The sequence below is a fragment of the Balaenoptera physalus genome, assembly GCF_965194825.1.
Source record: "Balaenoptera physalus genome assembly, chromosome: 6".
Taxonomy (NCBI): Eukaryota; Metazoa; Chordata; class Mammalia; order Artiodactyla; family Balaenopteridae; genus Balaenoptera; species Balaenoptera physalus.
In genome coordinates, this window is record NC_138885.1 from 49,752,209 (window position 1) to 49,777,027 (window position 24,819).

Genomic DNA, 24,819 nt, shown 5'->3' on the forward strand with positions numbered 1-24,819 from the left:
GAAATTAATCCAAGAGTCAATTCCCTTCAGTTTCACTGTGCATGAGCTAGTTAAGAGTACCTGATAAGGGCCCTTCCGTCCAGGTTGGAGATAGTCCTTTCAATTATGCCTTTTCCAGCATGCATAATCCCCTGGTTGCTAGCTGTGGGGCATCTGATCTTCATCCAAAGATAGATTACTGAGATAAGCTTCAGAAACAAACTTAGAGTGTCCTTCAATTAAACTTTACATTAATATAACATAACAGCAAGGAACTATCTGGGAGGTGAGTCTTAGTAAATACAGACCGCCATTAACAAAACTGGAATTTAATATTCACTGAAACAATCTTTTTCTCTCTAAAGTTACCCTCGTTTTTACCAAATATAACCAAATTAAGACTAGTCTGTTTGCAAAATAAGTCTGGTCTCAATAAACTTGGCCTGATGATTTATATAACTGTAATTGATCATATGGGCTTTTTGCTTGCTGAAACTTTTATAAGGAGTCTCAGACTGAACTTTTAAAAGTCCTCTCAGGACTAGGAAAGTCACGCCAAGGGCTTATCACAGATTTTGCCTAACAGATCTAGGTGAATGCCTTCCTTTTCAAGGTCCCCAAAATACCTTGAGATTTCTGTACCTGTTATTGAGGTAGCCCTCCTAATTTATCTGATAAAGCTGTTGGAAACCTAAGGGTTTTCACTCTTGAAGGAGCAGATAGAAAAGATAAATGTTTCAATTCTGCTTACAAAGGTATAATTTACCAAATTACTGTAAGTCATAATTAGTGTAAGGGGGAAGGTTTTCCTTACACCTGGAAAACACAGATTTAAACCAGTAATTTTTCAGATAGAAACCATAAAAATTACAACCATATCAACCAGTTCACTCAGTCCTGTGTAAGTAATCCTTTTTGTTAACAGCTTTACGAAGCCATCAGGCTTCCCGTTAGAATTCTTCAATTTCTTACCCAGTTCAGCATTATGGTCTGAAAGTCAGAAACTTGTATTTATCCAAAAGTCCTTTCTATAAATCTTCTTGAAGAGGAAGCATTTTTGCAAAGGCATCAGAATGAAACCATATCTGTCTATAATGACAAAAGACTTCAGGAGGTACGTTTAAATCTGTTTACAATACAACTGACAAAGTAACTTGGTTACTGCTGTGACATACACTTTCAGATAATAACTAGAATTATGACTGATAACATTTTACCAGGACATATCAGATTTTTAGGAATTCCATATAATCTCTATATCTATATTAGTAACATGTACCATACAATATAACCTAAGAAGATTAAGTTCCCATGTAATTTAACGTACCAAATGAAACTAATTAGTTTACATCTCTCTTTGGGATGTTTCAGGGGCCCTTTGAAGCATCCCAAAGTTAGCTAGAGGTCAAAAGGACTTCATTAGAATTTGATTTAGGAACTTTTGTCAAAAAAATATCAAAAGGGTTTAAAACAGTCAGATAATATCATAGGTCACTGTGAAACAATAGTTATTCACTTAGCCAAAGTAACAATAAAAGATTTCAAAAGCAAATACAGATCACTCAAAAGGTAAAGAAACTTAAAATCTGTTATCAAAGGCAGTTCAATATTTTAAGAAAACCTGTCCTCTTAACAGAGAGAACAGCCAAATTCAAGTTTTGCACCAGCTTACTTTTAAAATTCATTTACTCAATCAAATTTATTTCAAACTCAGTCAGCCCTGACCATGCACAAAACTCTTTTCTTGGGGTCCACTTTCCACAAAACTTTTTATCACTTTCTGTATCCATCACTTTACTTTTCCATTCAGAAACAGCCACCTGTAAGTCAGACCTACTTCCTTTTCCCTTAATAAAATGCAATTCCATGCCTCATACCTTTTTTACTGAAAACACACATCCTACTTTCTTTAAGCAACCATGGACTGTCCTTTATATCAGCACTCTGCAGATTGGTAAACACAAACTCAAATAATTTCTTGAAAAATGTGCTTTCTTATAGAAAATATCTCAGTGTGGCACCAAACATATTTATTAACAGTCCTAAATACCTTTTGTTTCTCTGCAAAAGGAAGCCAATGTTCAGTAATTAATGTTTCAGTATCTTATTTGGGAATGACCTAGCTATTCAATAACCTTCCATCACTTAATTTAGCACAACTCTAGAATTTCAAGTTACCAGAATCTGGAGAGACTATTTTAGACAGACATTCCTAAAGCATAATTATTCTTAATAGAGTTTATCTAAAAGCTCTTATCTCATTTACATTTTCTTTCCTTAAAAGTTTCTTTACATTGAGTTTTGTTTTGTTTTTTGCTGACAAATTTGTAACAGATATAACAAGATTTTATTTAGCTTATATTAAACCTAGGTGCAGTAAAAGTATTACACTTAACGTTGATAACTCTGAAGACATGTCTGTATCAACTAGATTTGACAAACTTATACATTAATACCAGATATTAATTTAATACTTAATATTTCCCAGTTCACGTGAACCCGAAATTCATTTACTTTTAAGTCAGTTGAACAGAGCTCATTTACAAATTAACCTCAGCAATATTATCCAAAGACAAAGACACATACTGAGACATACAAATATCCAGACAGACACAATGAAAGATTTAGCTTCATTTTCTAAACTTAGTCATAAATCAGGTATCACAATATAAAATTCACTAGTTTATAAATAACAGTTGGAATAAGTAAAATTTTTAAAGGCTTCTTCCCATTTTCCTCTCAGTTGCAGGAGTTAGAGATGGTCTAGATAAGGGTTCCTGAGAGCCCTGGTCTCAAGGCGCAGAGAGAGAAAAATCATGTTCTCCTAGTAGGACTTGTTCCCTTAGGGTCAAAATTCCGAAAAGACATTTGATCAAGCTTGCTTTTACTAACTGTATATGCAAAAAGAACCAGTTTTCAAGAGTTTTACCTAAACCAACTTTCTCTGGAGTCTAAACAATATGGGCCACACATATTCCCATTTCACAAGGCAGAAGGGCCATCACAAATCACAACACAGAACACAAAGTATAAAACACACACAGGCCCGGCCGTCCTAATCAGACACTCCCTTAAGTATAAGATTGCAGTCTCTCAGAAAACCTCCTATAGAGACACAGAACTTCAGATCCGAGTACTAACAGAGTAAATGGAAATATCTCAGGTCTTCAAAATTTTCAAAGGAAGGAAAGGAGGCCAGGTTGAAGGAAGAGGGGAAGGAAAGGGGACAAAAGGGGTGGCCTTATGGATGTCTCCTGCCACCTGCAGACACCCAGGTGTCATGTGACCCTTCCCTGGGCTTCTAGGAAGGGAGGACGGGAACTCAACCCTACCAGAAACAAGAGACCAGACCAGAACCAGAATTCGAGTTCTCTGCCCACCAGAGGTGATCAGGCTCCGACCCTCAGTTCAGGCTGAAGCCCTTCAAGCAGACTCCTGCGTACAGGACCAGGACAGAAGAAAAAAGGGTAGGACAGGAGAGGTTGAAAAGAGGAAAGAGAGGGAAGGGGAAAGAGGTCAATACAATCTCTTGTTCCTTACCCTGTTGGGGCACTCTGGGCAGTCGTCCGCGTCAGGAGGAGACCAGGGAAAAAAGGGTCCCCGTTGCGGCCACTGGGTCTGGTCCGTTGGCAGGTGAGCTGGTCCCCGCGTACCCTGAGTGGTCAGGATGTCAGTCATAGCAAGGAAGAGGTCCCACCAAAGTCGCCATTTGTTGCAGGAAGGGGGACCCCTTCCAGGGCCCGAGAGTGGGCTCTCGTCTAACACTTGGAAATGAATTGTCCGAGGAGACACATGTGCTGACAAAGCAAGAGACTTTATTGAGAAGGGGCACCTGGGTGGAGAGCAGGGGGGTAAGGGGACCCAGGAGGACTGCTCTGCCATGTGGCTCACAGTCTCGGATTTTACAGTGATGGGATTAGTTTCTGGTTGTCTCTGGCCAATCATTCTGACTCAGGGTTCTTCCTGGTGGCACGCGCATCACTCAGCCAAGATGGATTCCAGCGGGAAGGATTCTGGGAGGACATATGGACTGGCATCTCCTGTCTCCATTTGACCTTTCCTGAATTCTTCCAGTTGGTGGTGGCTTGTTAGTTCCATGTTCCTTACCAGGACCTCCTGTTGTTAAGATTAACTCATGCAAGTAGTTACTATCGGGCCTGGCCAGGGTGCAGTTTCAGTCAGTGGTTCCCCTAATGGTATCATAAAGCCTCAAAACATGGAGTCTTTCCAGCTGCTTTGGTTTGTTTACTTCTTAAGTGAGTGGGGGGAGGAAAGAGAAGGAAATAAAGTTTACTGAATGTCTTTAATTCTATCTGTTTTCTCGTGCAATTCTTACAACAGTTCTGTACGATATTATTATTTGTATTTTTCACATCAATCAAGTAGAGATTAGTGTGTTTAAATTCCTTGTGTAGATCTGCACAGCCCAGGTTTCTGGCACTAACTCCAGCAATCTTTCCACTACACTACCTTGCTTCCTGAGGTCACTGAAAAACTAAATATAATTGGATGCTTTCAAATGATGACTGATGGTCTTTAGACAGGTGGGACCTGGGACCCTCTGCTGCAGTGCTTGCACCTGGACAAATGTCTCCTCAAGCTACAAATTACAAAGAAACTAAAAGGGACTAAAAATAACTGTGTGCATGCGCAGCTGGGGCAAATTATGGACAAAAAAATACAAAAAGACCAAAAAACCCAACTGCCACTTCTAAAGAGCCGGGAGCAAAGACAGGGTACTGCCCATGCCCCCTGCACACACCAGCTCGCGCCCCTCCCCCTTGGAAAGGCCACAGGAGTGAAAAGGTTCCCTTGCTCGCTCCCCCAAGGTTGGGGGGGTGGGGGGTGTGAGCTTGTTCCTTATATGGGGTGAGGGTAGGGGTGTGTTCAGGGGTCGGGCCAGAGGGGTGGCTTAGGTGTTTTGCCCACCCCTTTGGTGGTGTTGTGCACAGGGGGCATGCATAGTACCCTGCTTTTGCTCCCGGCTCTTCAGAAGTGGCAGTTGGGGTTTTTTTTTTTGGTCTTTTTGTATCTTTTTGTCCATAATTTGCCCCACCTGTGCATGCACACAGTTATTTTTAGTCCTACATAGTTTCTTTGTAATTTGTAGCTCAGATGTTTGTCCAGGTGCAAGCATTGCAGCACTGCAGCAAAGGGTCCCAGGTCCCAGCCTGTCTCAATTTGATAAGTTAAATGTACAGTATTACAAATGAAAGAAATGGTTAAATATTATCAATTATTTGTGGTACCAAATTGTATTCACACAGAATTTCTCCTTTCCTTAATCACTGGAAAGATGTACTGCAATAAATTTTGTCTATTTAGATAAACAGGCAGTCATAAAACTACTCTGTCAGTATGGTCTGATTGCTTACGAATTTTAGCCACATGTATTCATAATATAATTAATTAATATCTAATTGTTTCACCTTTCATTTGAATGAAACTAAGAACTTGTTGGTAATAAATACATGTCTTTGGCCAATTCTGATTTGAAATATGGAGTTTCCCACTTTCCTAACTAAATATTTCTTAAACAACACAACCATGCATTTAATTCAGTATCACTTTATACCTGGCCAAATATGTTCATTTTGGGGGCAACCTGAGCATCATTAGCAAAACTGGAAAATCCCCACCTGGTCTAGAATCTCTTGAAAAAATTACTTGAACACTTTGGTGCTTTGAAAGCCCATTGCCACAAAGTTAAAACAAAAGAAAAAAACCCTATATCTCATCTCACTGAAATATTTTAAAGATTACTGTTATAAAGGTCTGTCATCCATCCATTCTCTTTTATTCAAGTTGTCTTATATTATTCAATTTCATTGCAATTGGGTTCCAATCCATTTGAAATCTGTATTTTCCTGCAATAAGTGCACATAATCACATTTCTTTTTGAACATTCAGGCGGCTACATACAGTGTGAGAATCTAATTTTAGAACAGAACACTTATGCTCAACAAACACTATGCAACAAAGAAAAAAAAAGGAAGCAAAATATGGTGCTAAAAATAAGTCTTGTTTTTCATGTGACTGAGCAAGTTGACTGAGAAAATGCTTGTTATGAATTTGATATCCATCTGTGTCAAATGTTTCTCAGAGACACAACATCAGGGATTTTTTTTCAGTAGGTAAGATATATGGGATTTATATTTACTGAAATCACAGAAGCTTATATTTAGATTTTACTTAATACCTCCTCTTTTATTTACCTTTATCAGAAAGCAGGTAAATGGGAATATAATTTCAAGGTAAGTCATCTATAATTGCCAACCCAGTCATTTCCCTGAGTAGGATTCCTAATAAAAATAGTGGCTTGATTTACCTTTTGAAGGCTGTTTATATCAGACAAGTATTATATTTCCATAGTCCCACTGACCCAGCGCTGTGATTTCTTATGTAGAAACAATTAGCAAATAGGAATTTCAGTAGTTTAGTATTGCGCTTTTAGTTCTTGTTTGTTAAATACCTACACTTGCACACTTATTTTTTTTAATACTCATATTCTCTTCTAACAAGTGCACAGATCACCTTGTCAGGAGATCATACTTAAAATTTTAAATAAGAACTTCATTATATTAATATTTAAATAATTGTTATTCTGTACTTGATCAATAGGGGAAATCCTATTGTTTTTGCTATTAAATACCTATAACAGTCCAAATTCAGTCTTTCTTTATCATTATATATAATAAAATTAACCAAGTTTCATTTTAAACTTTTCGTATGGCATCTTTTAAACTGAGACCTGTATGATTGGTTCTTCAATCAACCATACAGTCACTTCTATCTGTTCATTAAAATATCAATTTTTTTACTTAGTGCTTTTTCACCCAAAGGTATGACCTAATTTTATAATTTTATGATTCTTATTTTGTCACCAAAATTGTTTCCCTAGCCTGATTCCAGTTGGCTTTCAGTAGTAATTGTATCTTTAAAAGGGTAGATTTAGAGATACTCCATGACACATCTTGTTTCAGATAGCAAAAATATGTTTAAAGGCAGGAAGTATTAATTTTTTCTTATGCATCTTAAAATAGTATGATTGAAATTTTGTAAATCCCAGGAAATACTAATGCTTTATATTTCAACAGAGAACAATTAAGTAATGCTATGTTATAAAGATAAACCAATACCAGCCTAGGGTTCATATTATCCTGTTTTCTAGTCAATATTTTAAATAATGCTATAGGAAATGATATTTGGCAGTATACTGCATGTCAGCCTGTATGTCACATTGCCTTCAAAACTGAGTTAATATGACAGTTTCCTACAGCTGCGAGAGGCATTTGTAACAAATATGACAAGCGCTGGTATGCTTAAAGAAGAGCATTTAAAAGAAAAAATATAAATATACAATATATTTATTTATATTTATATATATATATATATAAATATCCAATATTAAAAAATCCAATATCCAATATAAAAATATCCAAGGTCTTGAATACAGCACAGGAGAAATATAAATTAACCAATGAAAATGAAAAAAAAAGATACTTAAATAACTATAAAAACCCATTAAATAACTGTAAAAAAAGTCATTTCATATGTATTCTTTTATCCATTTCTTTATTTATCCTGTCCATATGTCAAGAAATGTTTATAGTGGCAACACACAATACTGATGCAGATGCAGTGAAACTGACACAAATAGAGTATTCTGGAATAGAGTAAGCACAAGAAAACTGCTGTTGCTATTATTGCAAAATAATTATTACAGATTTTTTAAAAATTTACTAATATTTATTAAAATGTTCATACCTTTTGATCTTGTGATTTCACGTCTAAGAATCATCTCTAAAGAAATGATTATAGATGTGGAGAGAGATGTTCAGAGATGTTTATCACAGCATTATTTATAGTAGCTCCAAATTGGCTATCCCCCAACCCCAATGGAAAAGTTAAATGATTTTTGGCAAGTCTCCTTTGTAGAAATTTTTTATTTTTTAGGTTTTTAGAATATTTAATTATAAGAATGATGACCACAATATAAAGTGAAGTCTATTTAACTAGATGAGCTCAATTACATAAATTTGCATAAGGGATTAAAAATACTAGAAAACCAATACAATATTAACAATTGGTATCTCTTCTAGACAGAATACTCAGGTAAAAAAAAAACTATACTTTTTTTTTTCTCAAACAAATGAAAGCACTAAATGTTTTTGTGGGTTTTTAAAAATGAAAAATAATTTTTTATCTCAAAGGAGTTGTTTCAGATTTCTAATTTCTTCTGGTTTATGGTTTTTCAGAAGTACCTAGAGTGAAATTTCTTTGAATTTTTTTTCATTGTCATTCATGTGATGAACATTTTGGGGGAAAATATTACAAACATGTATTTTTTTCAACAAATATATTTTTTATGGAAAAGTTTATACTGTATTCATGTTCTGGAGGTACATTTCCTGAGTATAAGTAAAATCAAGTTTTTATTTTTGTTTTAAACCAAGGAAAACTTTATAATTCATTTTTCTTTTTAATAACACATGAAATTCATAATCACTAACACTGCGGTCTTTGATGTTAACATGACATTTACCAAAAAAATGTTCATTGCAAAAAGAAATCACTAAGGGTAGAGGATTATCAAACCCAGAAATTTAAAACAGTATAGATAGGAAAGGCAAGCTTGATTTCATACAAAGCCCAAAAAACTAGTCTCCTTAACAAATCAACTATATGGTTGAACAGTATCATTTCACAAATAAAATTTATTATATATGATAATGTTACCTTTCCTATCTTTGTAAATCATTTATCTACCATTTGACTGTAGAAAGTAAGTCCTTGAAATGGAAAAATCCAATGATTTGTATCTAGTAAGCTGCCCAAGAGATGTAGTTTAATTTTATCAGAATTTATTTTCTGCATTGGTCTTCCACTAAATATTTCAATCAACAAACTTATAGAGTACCTCATGTTAGCAGGCACTGGACTTCATGATGTAGATAGTGATGGTCCCTGGCATTCCTGGAGCTTATGTTCCTGTGGAGGAAATAGATGGAAAACAAGAAACAGACAAATAAATTAATTACAAATTAATTAGGAGAATTATGTCAAATTAAGAGCCCAAATGGAGTTAATCATTTTCTTTTTCCTCCCTTCATTAACTTTCTAACTGACATTTAGATGAATGTAGCAATGCATATGTGGAACACTTTGAATGCCACCAGGTTAGCCCTGTGAAAACACAGTGGAAATAACTTGAGTACCAACCATACTGTACAAAGTAAAGCAAAGCCTTAAAGCTAAATTATCCCCTAGATTCTTCCCTGGCATCCACTCAAGTTCAGGGCAAAGGAATGAGGGAGCCAAAGACCACAATCGAAGAAAACTCACTGCACTAATCAACGGTTTTGAATATGCACTCACAAAATAACTCATTTAATGCTAAGAACATTTTATTGCTGGAATGAACACTAAGAATATAACCTTTTCTATCCAAAATAAACTTTTGCCCCAAATGTTTCATCATTTGATCTCAGGCTTTTCTCCATATTCTCAGTCTTATCTTCAGTTACTCCTACTGAATACAGTTGACATGAAAGTCAGCTAAAGGGATGTGGCTCACAGCTCCATGGATGCAATTATTGTGACGTGTGCTTTCAGTGCTTATCCAGTAGAAATTGTATGTTGCTGAGAATGATTGATTTATTACTACCTTTGTACTAGATTTTGTCATTACTCATTATTTTCTTTGTCAAACAGACCCACACTCTTCTTCACATACTCACCCAGTCCTGTCTCTCAGTAAGCAAAGTAGCTGATGGCTCCCAACAGCCCACTGTGGAAATATGTAATGATAACCCTTTGCAAAAATGGCATCTAAGAAACTATACAAGAATGGAAATTTTTAGAAACATTTTTAAGAATTCTACTGATTACTTTCTCAAATAATTTTGGAGGTTTGTGTTGCAGACTTTATTAAATTTATTTTAGTGTTTTTCTTATGTTTTCTTATTGAAATCTAAACTTATTTCTTTAAAATGTGGTTTAAAAAAATCTTTATGTGCTATTTCTCCGTGGAGTAATTTTTCTGTCTTTTACTTCTTTGCTGCTCATTAATTTGGAGGCTGCATATATTAAGTGGTGTTTGTCTATTATTAATTAATAGGTATTTTCCTATTATTAATAGGTATTAATAGGTATAATAGGCATATATTAAGTGGTGTTTGTCTATTATTAATTAATAGGTTTGTCTATTATTTATTAATAGGTATTTGTGTATTATTTATTAATAGGTATTTTCTTTATTTCATATATACACATGCGTAAGTATAACTGATGGAATACATTATGACATATTAGCTCTTTCTAACTATAGCCATGTCTATATGACAATAGGTTTTGTAATAGAGCTGAAACAACCAATAAAAAAAACTAACATAGCCCAAAAATTGTTTTTGGAACACTGAAATTATTAAATTTTGTTAATTTTTATTTAGATACTTTGTGTGCAGATACAACATATCCTTTCTAAAATTTACTATTTTAACCTGAAACTTAAAGCAAATGCATTATTGAAGACTAAGATGTTAATTTTCAATAACTTTATGAAGTAAATTATTTCTGAGCATTTCTTTGTGGTTGGTTAAATGATATAATTATAATAATAAAAACTTTTAAAAATTGTACTTTTCTGACTTGTATGATTTGTGAATATCTTCTCAGTAGGCAGTAAAATGAATTATTATTCAGTTCAAGTCCAATACGTACCTGTCCTAGTTCTTGATCTTAAGGGGATTATTGTCCTGTAAATAAAAGCTATTATATAGTCCAATACCTCGCTATGAGAACACATGGGAAGTTAGGGAGTTATTCTGGTTCAGATGAATCAGTTAAAGGTTGAATTAAGCTTGGGATACTTGTGATAAGGCTGGGAATGGAAGTATGGAGAGGAGGGGGAAGAGGGATGTTGTTTAGATTAGACTTACATTTGAGACAAGGGCATTCCAAACATACATTGGAAAGCTGGAAAAGTCCGGACCTTTTGCACAAGGCAATTTGCATATATTATCTTAGTTTGTTTTCAAAGAAACCATACCTGGTAGGTGCAGTGCCCACCAAGTGGTCATCTCAGATTTAACTATTTAGTCTCACAAAATTACAAGTCTTTTGCACTTAAAGAGGCCCACTATTTGCCTTCCTATCTGGCATTATAATGCAGTTTATCAGATGCAGATGCAGTTAATCAATCAGAGGTCATTTTTACTGTAAGTCATTGTTGCCTGTAAACATAGTTAACAATTTTACCCTTAGGTTGCAAGGGATCACAGATAGCTGACTAAAGGTCAAATTTTTTTTTTTTTTTTAAGGTCAAATTTTTTAAGCAGTAGGGAAAAGAGCATTTTTCCATATTAGTAAGTATAATTAAGCATCTGACAAAGTATGTCCTCAGAATGATTTGGTAGCTTGCCCAAATTTTCATGGCTAGTAACTTGGGAAGCAGAAATTCACACTTATTCACACTTTTGGCTATCTAACCCTAAAATGTCTGATCTTTCTACTCCACTACACTGAAAAGGAGAGTATTTTCCTTGGTAGGTTATCTTAACAGCAGCGGCTTTTGACTACTAATGAATTCCTTCAAAGAAAATATTTATGCATTTTTTAGAAAGAACAATACTTACTAATATTTTAAAAATTATCATCATATATGTAATTGACAACACACATTCAATCTAATCCTTAAAGTCATATACGTGTTTCTTAAAAGGATCTAATAGAAGCAAACAAGGGTAAGTGGCTTTTTTGGAAAAGGACATATATACACAAAGGACTCAGGTACGTAACAAAAATGAACATTTTGATTTTTAACTAGAACTTTCTAGAAAAAAATGCTTGTTTTCGTTTGTATCTTTTTCCAAGTTGGCTTTTGGTTCATAAATGAACAAAATAATTTCTGGCATCATAAGCATAAATCAACTATCTTCTTGCCTATCTTTGGCCATTTCTTCTTTTGTCCATTTTTCAGTATAAATGGCTTGATTCCATGTATTGAAAAGAGCAACAACAAAGGCCTAAATCTTCAAATCTTCACATCTAATAGCCTTGCTCTTTTAATTTCCTGTTTGTTGTCTATTAAGCATCCTTTACCACAAGCCTATTTTCCATTGTATCTTTTCTCAGGACAGCGCAGTTCGGGGTGTTTGTAGTCCTAATCCAAAACAAATTATAAGTGTCTAGGCAGTGTTTCACCACCATTTTTTTGCATCCCCCTGCATTTTTTATCTTCTGACTTTCAATATAATATCAAGAGCCCACCCCCCCCAAAAAAAGTATTTGTCTACCTTTAATTTTGGTAATTTGCAACAAAAGTATAATATATGGATACTTTTTTCAAGATATATCTCCAAATCACCTCCCATATTCAAACACGTCTCCTCTGGCTGGGGAGTTTTTCATGTAGTAGGGTTCTAGGCATTGCCCATGAAACTGAGCAGAACTGTATATGATAATGTATACAATTAGTGCATAAGTTAGTATGTAAAACCATGTGGACTTAAAATGTATATCTGAAAAGTCCAGAAATATGACTTCAAAATGTAAATGTGAACTCAAAAGAGGAGACTGGTTAACCTGGTGCAATTATTGGAATTACATTTCAGCATTTGGGTACTGAGAGGATGATTATTAATATTGTTGTTATGAAAATATATATAGGTATAATATTTTAAAATATATGTCCATCACATCTCTGTTTTTATTTGATGCTGGTATTTTTTAAGATCCTTAAAAATGCAAACTAAATATGGTGAGCACACCATCAAGTAAGATAGATCTTTGTTGCTATGGTAATTACTCTTCTACAATGAATGTCTCACACAGATACTATGGGTTGTATAGTATTTTGAAAAGGGAACATCTCCAGCAGTTTTGTTCATCTGGGTCACAGCTGTGACATCTCTTTTCATATTTACCAAATGGTTACTAAGTAACACATGCCTAAGAAAACTAAGATTCTGTAAAAGCTTGTTAATATTTGCACTCCTCAACTGAACTCTAAGCTCACAAATGGGTTTTTTGCAAAGGAGCCTGAATTCTTGGCAATGCATGATAAATGTCGGCCAATTTCTTCAACCATCTGCAGATAAAGGTGCATTAGACAATGATAAAACCATAACAGTGAAAGTTGTATAATAATTAATTCAGAGCCACCTGTACACACAGTTCCTTTTACAAACATATCGCAATGTTTATACCAAAAAAAAAAAAAAGGATTTTTTAAAGAGCAGATTTAATCCAATGTGCTAGTGAAGTTTAAGATAAAATATGTTGCACTGATTATTGGTTATCTTTTACAGAGACTCACCTTGAGACATGTTAACAGTAATCAATGTCTAGATGAACCTTCTGAAGAAGATAAAATGGTGCCTACCATGCAGGACTGTAGTGGAAACAGATCTCAACAATGGCTGCTAAGGAACATGACTCTGGGGGCATGAAGACCATTTCCCCTAAGCCATGAAAGTGTCTACACTTATGCTTTTCCATTATTTCAATTAGGAAAAAATATTAACTTTGTTGAATTGAAAGTTTTAAAATCCTTTTAGTATTCTAAAACACAGTTGTTTATAATTCATTTTTAGGAATGTTTGCTTATTTCCCTACTAAAATTTGTATCTGATTAAAAAGCACACAGACAGAATAAATAACAGCAAACTGTTATTAAACATCAGAACAACTTGAAAAACAAATTGTGTTTGCTTTTTAAAAAAAATTATTGCCATCATGTCACAGGATTAGTTTGGGGGGGGTATTTTTATTTTTTTCTTATAATGTGGAAAAAGGGACAATGTAAATGCCTTATAACTTCATTATGAAATGTTATAAATTGTTTTATAAACTCTGTTTCTACTGAACCTTCATGGAAACATGTTGAATTTCTGTGTCAACAGCAAGGCCATACATTGAATTACTTCTGAGCAATGAATTTGTTGCTCAAAAATCAGTTCCAAATTTTGTACCAGGAAAAAACTTAAATTGGATATTGACATCTCATAGAGTTCTTATAAAAACATCACATTTAAACAAAAAAGTGGAGGAGAATTTGAAAATTCAATTTAAAGTACATGAAATCAGAAGAAACTAGCTAGTCATTGAGGGGAGCAAAATGAAGCTAAAAAACAACAATTGAAACATTTTAAAAAGATATTCTGTTTGGGTTGCAATCACTTCTAACACAGGCTGAGTGTAACAATCAGCTTGGTCCCAGAATTGGTGTGGGAAACTCAATTTTTAACCACTTTGTCTCATAAACTATACAGTTGTTTAGAGAAACAACTTCACTCTAGAGACTGGGACTTGTCACTTAGGCTACACAGAATTGTAGGTGAAGGGTAGAGTATTAGCCCTAATTTTTAATTCTTTGGCATTTAGGATTTTAGTTAAGTCACTGTGACTACTTTATTTTTATATTTAAATAAAATAATGCATTACTATCAGAATTTCATTGCTATGCCAGAATATCGAAAGTTTTCATCACTGGGGGAATGAACTCAATATATATCCATTAAACTTTTATTTTAACTGAAATGCTAGATATCATTTGCCATAAATTATGACTCAAGGAACACAGTCATAATTAGGCTACCTTCACATGTTCTTTTTCCATCTTAAAGCACTCTGTGTTCAAAATACATAAGTAGAAAACATGAAAAAAAAGAAAAATCTGTGACACCATTTGACACCAGTTAAAATGCCCATAAACTTGCTCTACATACGTATTTTATTCATTGTAAATGCACTCAGCAGCTAAGAGAAATTTTAGGCAGGGGGTGGTGGGGGAATGGAAGACGTGACCTCTAGAGTAGAGGATGTCACATCGTTGGCTCTCATCCTTTCTTTAAAAGCTCTAATAGAAAATATTAATCAGTTTGATCAGGTTGGCTACAGGCAATCTCTCTCTCTCTCTCTCTCTCTCACACACACACACACACACACACACACACACACACACACACACACGGAGCTCATTTTCTAAAAGCTAGTAATATCGTGTACGATTTTCTCAGCTAGCATTCCTTCCTTTTTTGTCTTTAAACTGGTATAACTCTAAGGAAGAATTATACTACATGGAGCATTTCAGGTTTACTCCTTAAAGTGTAGACATCCCTCACCTCAAAGTCTCTGAGAATACCTGAATTTTTTTCCATCTTTAAAACCCTTTGCGTTCAAAATACAAGAGCAGAAGACATGAAAAGGAAGAAAAATCTATCCGTGAAATTTGTGCTGATATGTTTTAAATTTATTTAAATTTAAAATTATAAACAAAATTTTAATGTCGGGGCATTTTTTTCTGACGAGAGAATCCATTGCTTACAGCAAACTTCTAAGGAAGCTGTGACTCCTAAGAGCTAGTAAACCACTGCCGTAAATTGACAGTGGCCTCACAAGTCAACTGAGGTCTGACTTGACAATCACATTTTCCATTTTAACTCTCTTCTTCTCTCTTTTCCTCTTGTCCTGACTAAAATATGACAAAATGTCCCTGCAAGGCATTCTTCCTTAAATTTAAAAAGCTTAAACACTCAAGAACTCTTTTATACAATCTGTTTCACTTATTATGGACTTGTCAATCAAAATGCATATGTTATCTAGTGAAGAGTCAATGACAAGTTTTTTAAAATATAGCTACTCCACTGAAACTGAATTTGACACATTTTGGAAGCATTTTAAGTATTTGAAAGTTCATTATGGTCATAGCAAAAATACAGGAAATATGAAAACTGCCTGAGCTTGAATGCCAGAGAAGAATTTTCAAAGAATCCTCATATGGTTTCAGCAAATGCTGTGTCTAACAAACAAAAAAAAATATTAAATATTACAAACCACCAAAAACTAATGACTAATTAAATTTTCTTTTCAAAAATACTGTATTCAATACAGAAAATTAAAATCATGAGTGGATTCACAATGCATTCATCTAATACATTCCTTGTCTGTGGAGCTAGACTAATAAATATTTCAAATGACTTGAATCTTCCTCATCTGAGGTCTTCCCCATTGAAGTTAATGTCAACTCCAGGCTTCCAGATGCTCAGATCAAAACCCTAGAGTCACTTTTGACTCCTCTCTTTCTCTCTCAACTTTAATTCATCAGCAAATTCCCTTGATTCGGTATCTGAAATATAACCATGAACTAATGACTTGGCACCACATCCACTGTGTCACTACCTGTAACCTTTTAAATTGAAATATGCATATAATTTGGTTTCCTAATTTCCCAATCCTTGCCCCTAATTGTCTTTTTTCAATACAACAGCCAAAGTCATTCTGTTAAACATAAATTTGATTGTTTCACTTCTCTGCTCACAACCCTGTGACTTCATGTTTCTCCAACCAAACTTCTTACAGTGGTCCTCAAGGTCCTTCATGAATAACATCCCTCTACACACATACACACACACACATTTCTGACTGCCCCTTACTTATTCTACTGTGACTGCCAAGCAAATTTCTGTCTTAATGTTTTGTTCTCTTGCCCAACAGAACTCTCACTCATTTCCTTTATGTCTCTGTTCAAATACCTCATCAGTAAGGCAAACCCTTCTCCCTCCTGCCCTCTCTATTCCTTGTACACTCTTTGACAAACTACAAATTTGCTTCTTTATATTTTGTCTATCATTCTACCTCCTTACCCCCAACATCCCCATCTCATACCCTAGAATGTAAGCCTCCTAAAACCCTGCACTTTGTTAGTTTTATTCACTGTGATATTCCCGGTAGAGTTCTTGGCACATGGTAAATATTCTTTAAACATTTATTGAATTAATGAACTGAAAAATGTGCGTTAAATTTGCTAAGTGCTACTGTATCATATTTTTGGCATATTATTTTATATTTTAAAGTAAAGTCTAGTAATATATTTAGACAGGATTTGCATAACTGTCTCCAAATATAATTTTCTTACTAATACTCTTCACATTCATGTATGGACTATGTTTTGTTCTGTATGATAAAATATCCTGCCTTATGGAAATGAAACAAGACATTTTATAAACATGCTGCTGTATTATATAAGTTGCTCTATTAAGATAAAGTAATTTTTATTTTTATTTTTTGGTTGAGTTCAGTGGCCATTTGAAGGCAAAGATTTTTATTTCTAGAGGGGAGACATACCATTCTCTTAAGAATCATATGTATTTTCATGGTTTCACAGGAGCAATTACTAAATTTATTTTCTATGAGCAAGTCTATGAAAAAAACACAATTGTAGAAACTTTGAAAGGACTTTACAGATGACCTAGTCTTAGTTTACCTGTTAATAGATAACAAGCCTGAGACCCAGATGTGTAATGTGGCTTGCCCAAAGATCATATAGCTGTAATCAGTGTTGCCAGGACTCATCATTGTTAATATAACCTAATATTGTCTTCAATTAAAAAGCACTCAAAAAAGGCACAATAATGAGAAAAATGTCTTTGTTAAACATTTTATGGTAAGTACATTGATTATTCAGAGATATATAAATTCTCACTACCTTTCGTGCTTAAATAAGATTAGTTCTATAAAATACTGCTATAGACAATAAATAAAGACCTGCAGCAAAAAATAAAGAGATTAACAGGCAACAGCATGATTACAGAACATTCTAGTATTACTGGGCAATAGCCTCTTCCACAGTAACTAACAGAGCATCCTCCCCCCTCACTTCTATTTTCCTTATAATTATGTTCAAAGTAAAAGATTGGCCTACAGCTTGCACAGAATTAGACCATCTATTACTGTGACCATTGGGTAGGTTCTAGGTTATGCAGCTTCAAAGACTGCAGGGTAATAGGCAGAGACTTATAAGCTCCCCAGTGGAGCTCTGCAGACTGTCATAAACACAACCCACAATTTCAATTTTGCCATGGTGCTTAGAAACAGCCTAATAATAAAAAGGGGAAAAAAAGTAAAGAGAGAAAAGAATACAACAATAAAACAACAGGAAAGATTTTACCTTTTTAATTTTTTGGTGGGAGGTTAAGAATATAGTACAAATTGGTTCCGTAAAACTTAAAATTCTGGCTACCCCCCTACATTGTTTTCACCACTTGTGAAATGATGATCTTGTCTGATCACAACCATTTTATTGGCATCTTATTTACAGATGCTAAAACTAGTTTCAGAAGAGGCAAAACTTGTATGCATTCTCAAGTTATAATGCATGCTGATTTAATAAATATGAAGAATTTAGGAAATTCAAGATCTTAATGGATGTGTCATCATCTACAATCTGTCTTTATGCACAGCTGATATCTACAAATCTTGAATAAATTTCCAATCAGTTGGGCAGCAAAAACTTGGTTAAGTCTTAAGACAGTTTGTGTTTCAGGATTCAGCCACTACCTAACATTTTTTCTCATTTTTCCTCAATATGTCAAAATACGGAATCAATAAAATCAGCCACTCTTCTGTATAGCACACAAACACATCTGGTGTGACTTACACCATGTTCAAATTGCTATTAGGTATAAGGTATTGTATGAATTTAAGGTACTGAATGAACACCAGCAATGTGTTTTAAATAGTTTGTATAAATGTGTCCAACTTTTGTTTTATATTGTTCAATAAGTTCTAAAGGCAATTTTAATTGTATTTGTTTAAAAAAATCCTTCTGAAATACTAGTGATGCAGGGCAGCTTTTTTGTTAACTATCTTTTAAGATAAAGACCACTTCTATGATATTTATATCATCATTATAAAAAGTTATCATTTTGCTTTTGTTTTTAGCTAGGGAGAACAAATCACTTAATATTTTGTTTTTAATGAGTAAGAATGAGGACGGGAAATTAGATGATTAAGGCTATATCTATAATGGTTAAAACATGAAATTTTCATCATGCTTTTAATTTGGGATAAAATGAATGTAAGCTGCTGCTTGGTTTCAGTTGTACTTTCAGATAAAAATAGCACAAGTGGGAAAAAAAAGGACTTGATGATTTTATGATTTTTTTTTTTGGCGCTTTTGCTTTTTCGGTCAGTGTAGCCACAGCTAAGGAGAAATAATTTCAAAACTGTTTTAGATTCATGCTTGGCACACAGTTCTTTAACATTTATAAAAGTAGACTGTGCATCAAGGATTACACATTTTAAATGTTGTAAGCATTACTAAATAATTGTTCCTCTGCTATAAATTTCAATATTTATACATTTTTGTAGAATTAAAATATACTAATTTAGTCTTCCTTTATGTTGTCTTTTTAAAAAATTTTGTCAGCATTTCAAACAGACAAATAATTTCAATATTTTATGCTTATGTTCCATTTTGTAGATTTTAAATAAATAATAAGTGCCTATGGATATCTCTTGGCAGTAAGAAAATACTGTGGTCCCAGTACAATTTTGATACCAAAAATATATAAAATAGAAACATTAAAATGTGCATATTTTAAATTTATCATTTTATTTACTTAAAATTGTTTGATTTTTTTCTTTTTCTGTTTATAAAAATGACTTGAAATAGAAAAGTTAACATTTGCTATTATATGATGAAAATTATTTTTCAGAATACTGTGCATCATACCCAATTCCTTGATTCATGTGCTGGAATCCTGGAAGACAAGTCTTGTCAGAGTTTGGAGGAGCAGATGGAGGCTACCCACACTACAGTGAAGTGATTCCCCAGGATCAGCCCTACATTCCTAGTCACACACAGAATCAAGGGATAAAACAATAAAATACCATTTCATTTGCTAAGCTAAAAGAAAGAAGGAAGGAGGAAGGAAGGGAGGGAAGGAGGGAGGGAGGATTCTAATATCTATTTTCATAATTTTATTCTGAAGAAAACTCACCTAAAATATTGCATTATGTTTGCATGATTGAGAAACTCACTGATTTGAAAACATTATGAATAACACATTGCTTCCAAAACTTTTTCTATAATTGTCAGTAAGAGTAAAGGATATTGTCTAGATTTTATATCTTACGCCCAAAAAGTCCCTTCTTGGCTTTCTGTAACCTGGTGGGACTCCAAGTTACACCTTTTTTTCTGCTACATTATTTTCTGTTACTCTTGTCCAAGAGCACAACCTTGTCTTTCAAGTGCACCCCAATGTTTATAGCAGCACTATTTACAAGAGCCAGGACATGGACGCAACCTAAATGTCCATCAACAGAGGAATAAAGAAGATGTGGTACATATATATTGAAACAATGGAATATTACTCAGCCATTAAGAAAAATAAAAATAATGCCATTTGCATCAACATGGATGGACCTAGAGATTGTGATACTGAGTGAAGTAAGTCAGAAAGAGAAAGACAAATATCTTATGATAGTACTCACATGTGGAATCTAAAAAAAAAGTTACAAATGAACTTATTTACAAAACAGAAATAGAGTCACAGATGTAGAAAACAAACTTACTGTTACCGGGTGGGGGGAAGGGGAGAGGGATAATTTGAGAGATTCGGATTGACATATATAACACACTACTATATATAAAATAGATAACTAATAAGGACCTACTGTATAGAACAGAGAACTCTATTCAATACCTTCTAATGGCCTATATGGGAAAAGCATCTAAAAAAGAGTAGATATATGTGCATGTATAACTGATTCACTTTGCTGTACACCTGAAACACAACACTGTAAATCAACTATATTCCAATAAAAATTTTAAAACAAGAATATAAAAAAATTTACTTACTGCTTTTAATGCTCACTTACTTACTGCCTCCTTCTCTCCACCCTCCACGCCCACCAAGCACCCACCACTTGAATAAAAAATACCAAAGAGCAGGGATCTCAATTACATTGTGATAATGCATGTATCTAGAACAATGCATGGCACATACTAGGCACCCAATAAATATTTTTTGTGTGCCAAATGAATTCCATATTTTCTCCCTTCTACTGGTGTACTATATTCCATGCCTAGGGTGAGGGGGAGGCAGAAAGAAAAGGACTTTGATATTTTTCTTGTTCTTTTTATGTTGATACATTTTAACCTCCTCTTTACTTTTTAAATGTCCTCCTACTAAGATTACACTGTCTTTCTTCACTGCAAAACTATTAATTTTTAAGGGAATGGATGTATTTGGAACTTAAGACAACTCCATAATTATATGAGTATTAGAGTAATTAAATTTGGTATGACTCAGATGGGCACTTTCCCTCTAACAGAAGCATGGTATTTTGTGATAGGATAATGGAATGTTAGGATGACAAGGCAGCTGGAGATGTGATCAACCCCTGAATCATAAAATAACATATGCTATCACAGACTAACTTTATTTGTACATATATATTGTTATTTCTCTCTAAGGTTTATTTGTAAAGACTACATACATACTACTTCCACATTCCTAGGAATATACATTTAAAGTGAAGACATAAATTTATAAATTCCAAATTTAAAAAATACTGATAATTAAACTCTCCCTACAGTGCCCTTTATTAGGGTCAACATTTATGTGCACGAATCTCTGGAGTTGAGTAGGGAGATGGGCTTCTCCCTCTTATGTTTTTCAAACCTGAAGTGGTATCAGCTCTCCACCTTGACACTCTCTTCTCTTCCACCTACCACCGATAGATCCAGGAGGCCCTAACACTGTATCATTTTTGGCAAGAGGTAGAAGTGCTGGTGGCAGACTCTGAAGACCTAAGGACAGTTGATTGCACCCAACAGAAATCTCTTTCATTACCAGTCAAGCAGTAGACTGGTACTCTTGCTTTGCCACTCTTGTGAAGTTAACCACTCAGGTCAGTTTTTTTAACCTTGAAATAGATCCTGATATTTTAATCCTATAATTAGAGTGTGGTGGGAAGAGTAAGAATTTTAAAACCTGGTGACTTACATTGCCATCTCTCTGTGGGCTGAGCTGGCAAGCTTCTTGGTCCTTATCAGCCAACATGCCCTCTAAGGGTATTTCTTGAAGGGCACTTGAATGGATTAACAATGATTCAGGTAGAGTGCCTCTTGAAAAAAAATATGAGCTACCTAAGGGCAGGTTTATGGTATGTATGACATGTTGAGTGTTGATTCCTTCATCTAGAAGAAAAGCTGATATAAACGATGGTTTTGATGGATAAGAAATGTCCAGGCATTTTGAAACACAGGAGAAGAAGAGGACCTACAAAAACAAACCCATAACAATTAAGAAAATGGTAATAGGAACATACTTATAGATAATTACCTTAAACGTGAATGGATAAATGCTCCAAACAAAAGACACAGGCTTGCTGAATAGATACAAAAACAAGACCCATATATATGCTGTCTACAAGAGACCCACTTCAGACCTAGGGACACATACAGACTGAAAGTGAGGGGATGGAAAAAGATATTCCATGCTAATGGAAATCAAAAGAAAGCTGAAGTAGCAATTCTCATATCAGAAAAAATAGACTTTGAAACAAAGACTATTACAAGAGACAAAGAAGGACACTACATAATGATCAAGGGATCAAACAAGAAGATATAACAATTATAAATATATTTGCACCCAACATAGGAGCACCTCAATACATAAGGTAACTGCTAACAGCTATAAAAGAGGAAATTGACAGTAACACAGTAATACTGGAGGACTTTTAACACCTCACTTACACCAATGGACAGATCATCCAAAGAGAAAATTAATAAGGAAACACAAGCTTTAAATGACACAATAGACCAGAAAGATTTAATTGATATTTACAGGACATTCCATCAAAAACCAGCAGATTACACTTTTTTCTCAAGTGCACACAGAACATTCTCCAGGATAGATCACGTCTTGGATCACAGATCAAGTTTCAGTAAATTTAAGAAAATTGAAATCATATAAAGCATCTTTTCTGACCACAACGTTATGAGATTAGAAATCAATTACAGGGAAAAAAACGTAAAAAACACAAACACATGGAGGCTAAACAATACGTTACTAAATAACCAAGAGATCACTGAAGAAATCAAAGAGGAAATCAAAAAATGCCTAGAGACAAATGACAATGAAAACGCGACGATCCGAAACCTATGGGATGCAGCAAAAGCAGTTCTAAGAGGGAAGTTTATAGCTATACAAGCCTACCTCAAGAAACAAGAAAAATCTCAAATAAACAATCTAAACTTACACCTAAAGGAACTAGAGAAAGAACAAACAAAACCCAAAGTTAGCAGAAGGAAAGAAATCATAAAGATCAGAGCAGAAATAAATGGAATAGAAACAAAGAAAACAATAGCAATGATCAATAAAACTAAAAGCTGATTCATTGAGAAGATAAACAAAATTGATAAACCATTAGCCAGACTCAACAAGAAAAGGAGGGAGAGGACTCAAATCAATAAAATCAGAAATGAAAAAGGAGATGTTACAACAGAAACCGCAGAAATACAAAGCATCCTAAGAGACTACTACAAGCAACTCTATGCCAATAAAAAGGACAACCTGGAAGAAATGGACAAATTCGTAGAAAGGTGTAACCTTCCAAGACTGAACCAGGAAGAAACAGAAAATATGAACAGACCAATCACAAGTAAGGAAATTGAAACTGTGATTAAATATCTTCCAACAAACAAAAGTCCAGGACCAGATGGCTTCACAGGTGAATTCTATCAAACATTTAGAGAAGAGCTAACACCTATCCTTCTCAAACTCTTCCAAAAAATTGCAGAGGAAGGAACACTCTCAAACTCAATCTATGATGCCACCATCACCCTGATACCAAAACCAGACAAAGATACTACAAAAAAAGAAAATTACAGACCAATATCACTGATGAATCTAGATGCAAAAATCCTCAACAAAATACTAGCAAACAGAATCCAACAACACATTAGAAGGATCATACACCATGATCAAGTGGGCTTTATCCCAGGGATGCAAGGATTCTTCAATATATGCAAATCAATCAATGTGATACACCATATTAACAAGTTGAAGAATATAAACCATATGATCATCGCAATAGATGCAGAAAAAGCTTTTGACAAAATTCAACACTCATTTATGCTAAAAACTCTCCAGAAAGTGGGCATAGAGGGAACCCACCTCAACATAATAAAGGCCATATACAACAAACCCACAGCAAACATCATTCTCAATGGAGAAAAATTGAAAGCATTTCCTCTAACATCAGGAAGAAGACAAGGATGTCCACTCTTGCCACTATTATTCAACGTAGTTTTGGAAGTCCTAGCCAAGGCAATCGGAGAAGAAAAAGAAATAAAAGGAATCCAAAACGGAAAAGAAGTACAATGTCACTGTTTTCAGATAACATGATACTACACATAGAGACTCCTAAAGATACCACCAGAAAACTACTAGAGCTAATCAATGAATTTGGTAAAGTTGCAGGATACAAAATTATTGCACAGAAATCTCTTGCATTCCTATACACTAATGATGAAAAATCTGAAAGAGAAATTATGGAAACACTCCCATTTACCATTGCAACAAAAAGAATAAAATACCTAGGAATAAACCTACCTAGGGAGACAAAACACCTGTATGCAGAAAAGTATAAGACACTGATGAAAGAAATTAAAGATGATACCAACAGGTGGAGAGATATACCATGTTATTGGATTGGAAGAATCAATATTGTGAAAATGACTATACTACCCAAAGCAATCTACAGATTCAATGCAATCCCTATCAAATTACCAATGGTATTTTTTACAGAACTAGAACAAATCACCTTAAAATTTGTATGGAGACACAAAAGACCCCGAATAGCCAAACCAGTCTTGAGGGAAAAAAACGGAGCTGGAGGAATCAGACTCCCTAACTTCAGACTATACTACAAAGCTACAGTAATCAAGACAATATGGTACTGGCACAAAAACAGAAACATAGATCAATGGAACAAGATAGAAAGCCCAGAGATAAACCCACACCCCTATGGTCAACTAATCTATGA

At 34.3% G+C, this 24,819-nt stretch overlaps 2 protein-coding genes and 1 long non-coding RNA gene across 9 annotated transcripts in view; 2 read left to right on the plus strand and 1 right to left on the minus strand.

The window, feature by feature from the left end:
* GALNT13 (polypeptide N-acetylgalactosaminyltransferase 13) overlaps positions 1–23,356 on the plus strand; it is a 560,582-nt gene extending 537,226 nt beyond the window's left edge. For 4 of the 7 annotated variants that reach the window (XM_082465037.1, XM_082465036.1, XM_082465038.1 and 1 more), the window contains one exon: positions 9,694–11,258. In XM_082465037.1, coding sequence (XP_082321163.1) covers positions 9,694–9,882 — 189 coding nt within the window. In that variant the 3' untranslated portion in view covers positions 9,883–11,258. Of the gene's footprint in view, positions 1–9,693; positions 11,261–13,289 lie in introns of those variants that run through there. The other 3 variants (XM_082465041.1, XM_082465042.1, XM_082465040.1) reach the window with 2 other exon arrangements.
* KCNJ3 (potassium inwardly rectifying channel subfamily J member 3) overlaps positions 1–24,819 on the plus strand; it is a 621,683-nt gene that overhangs the window by 211,814 nt on the left and 385,050 nt on the right. The gene's annotated exons all lie outside the window — the stretch shown is intronic.
* The window catches only part of LOC309662446, a 71,022-nt gene continuing 49,977 nt past the window's right edge, over positions 3,775–24,819 (minus strand). The window contains exon 2 of the long non-coding RNA XR_014264689.1: positions 3,775–8,970. This is a non-coding gene — a long non-coding RNA (uncharacterized lncRNA). The remainder of the gene's footprint in view (positions 8,971–24,819) is intronic.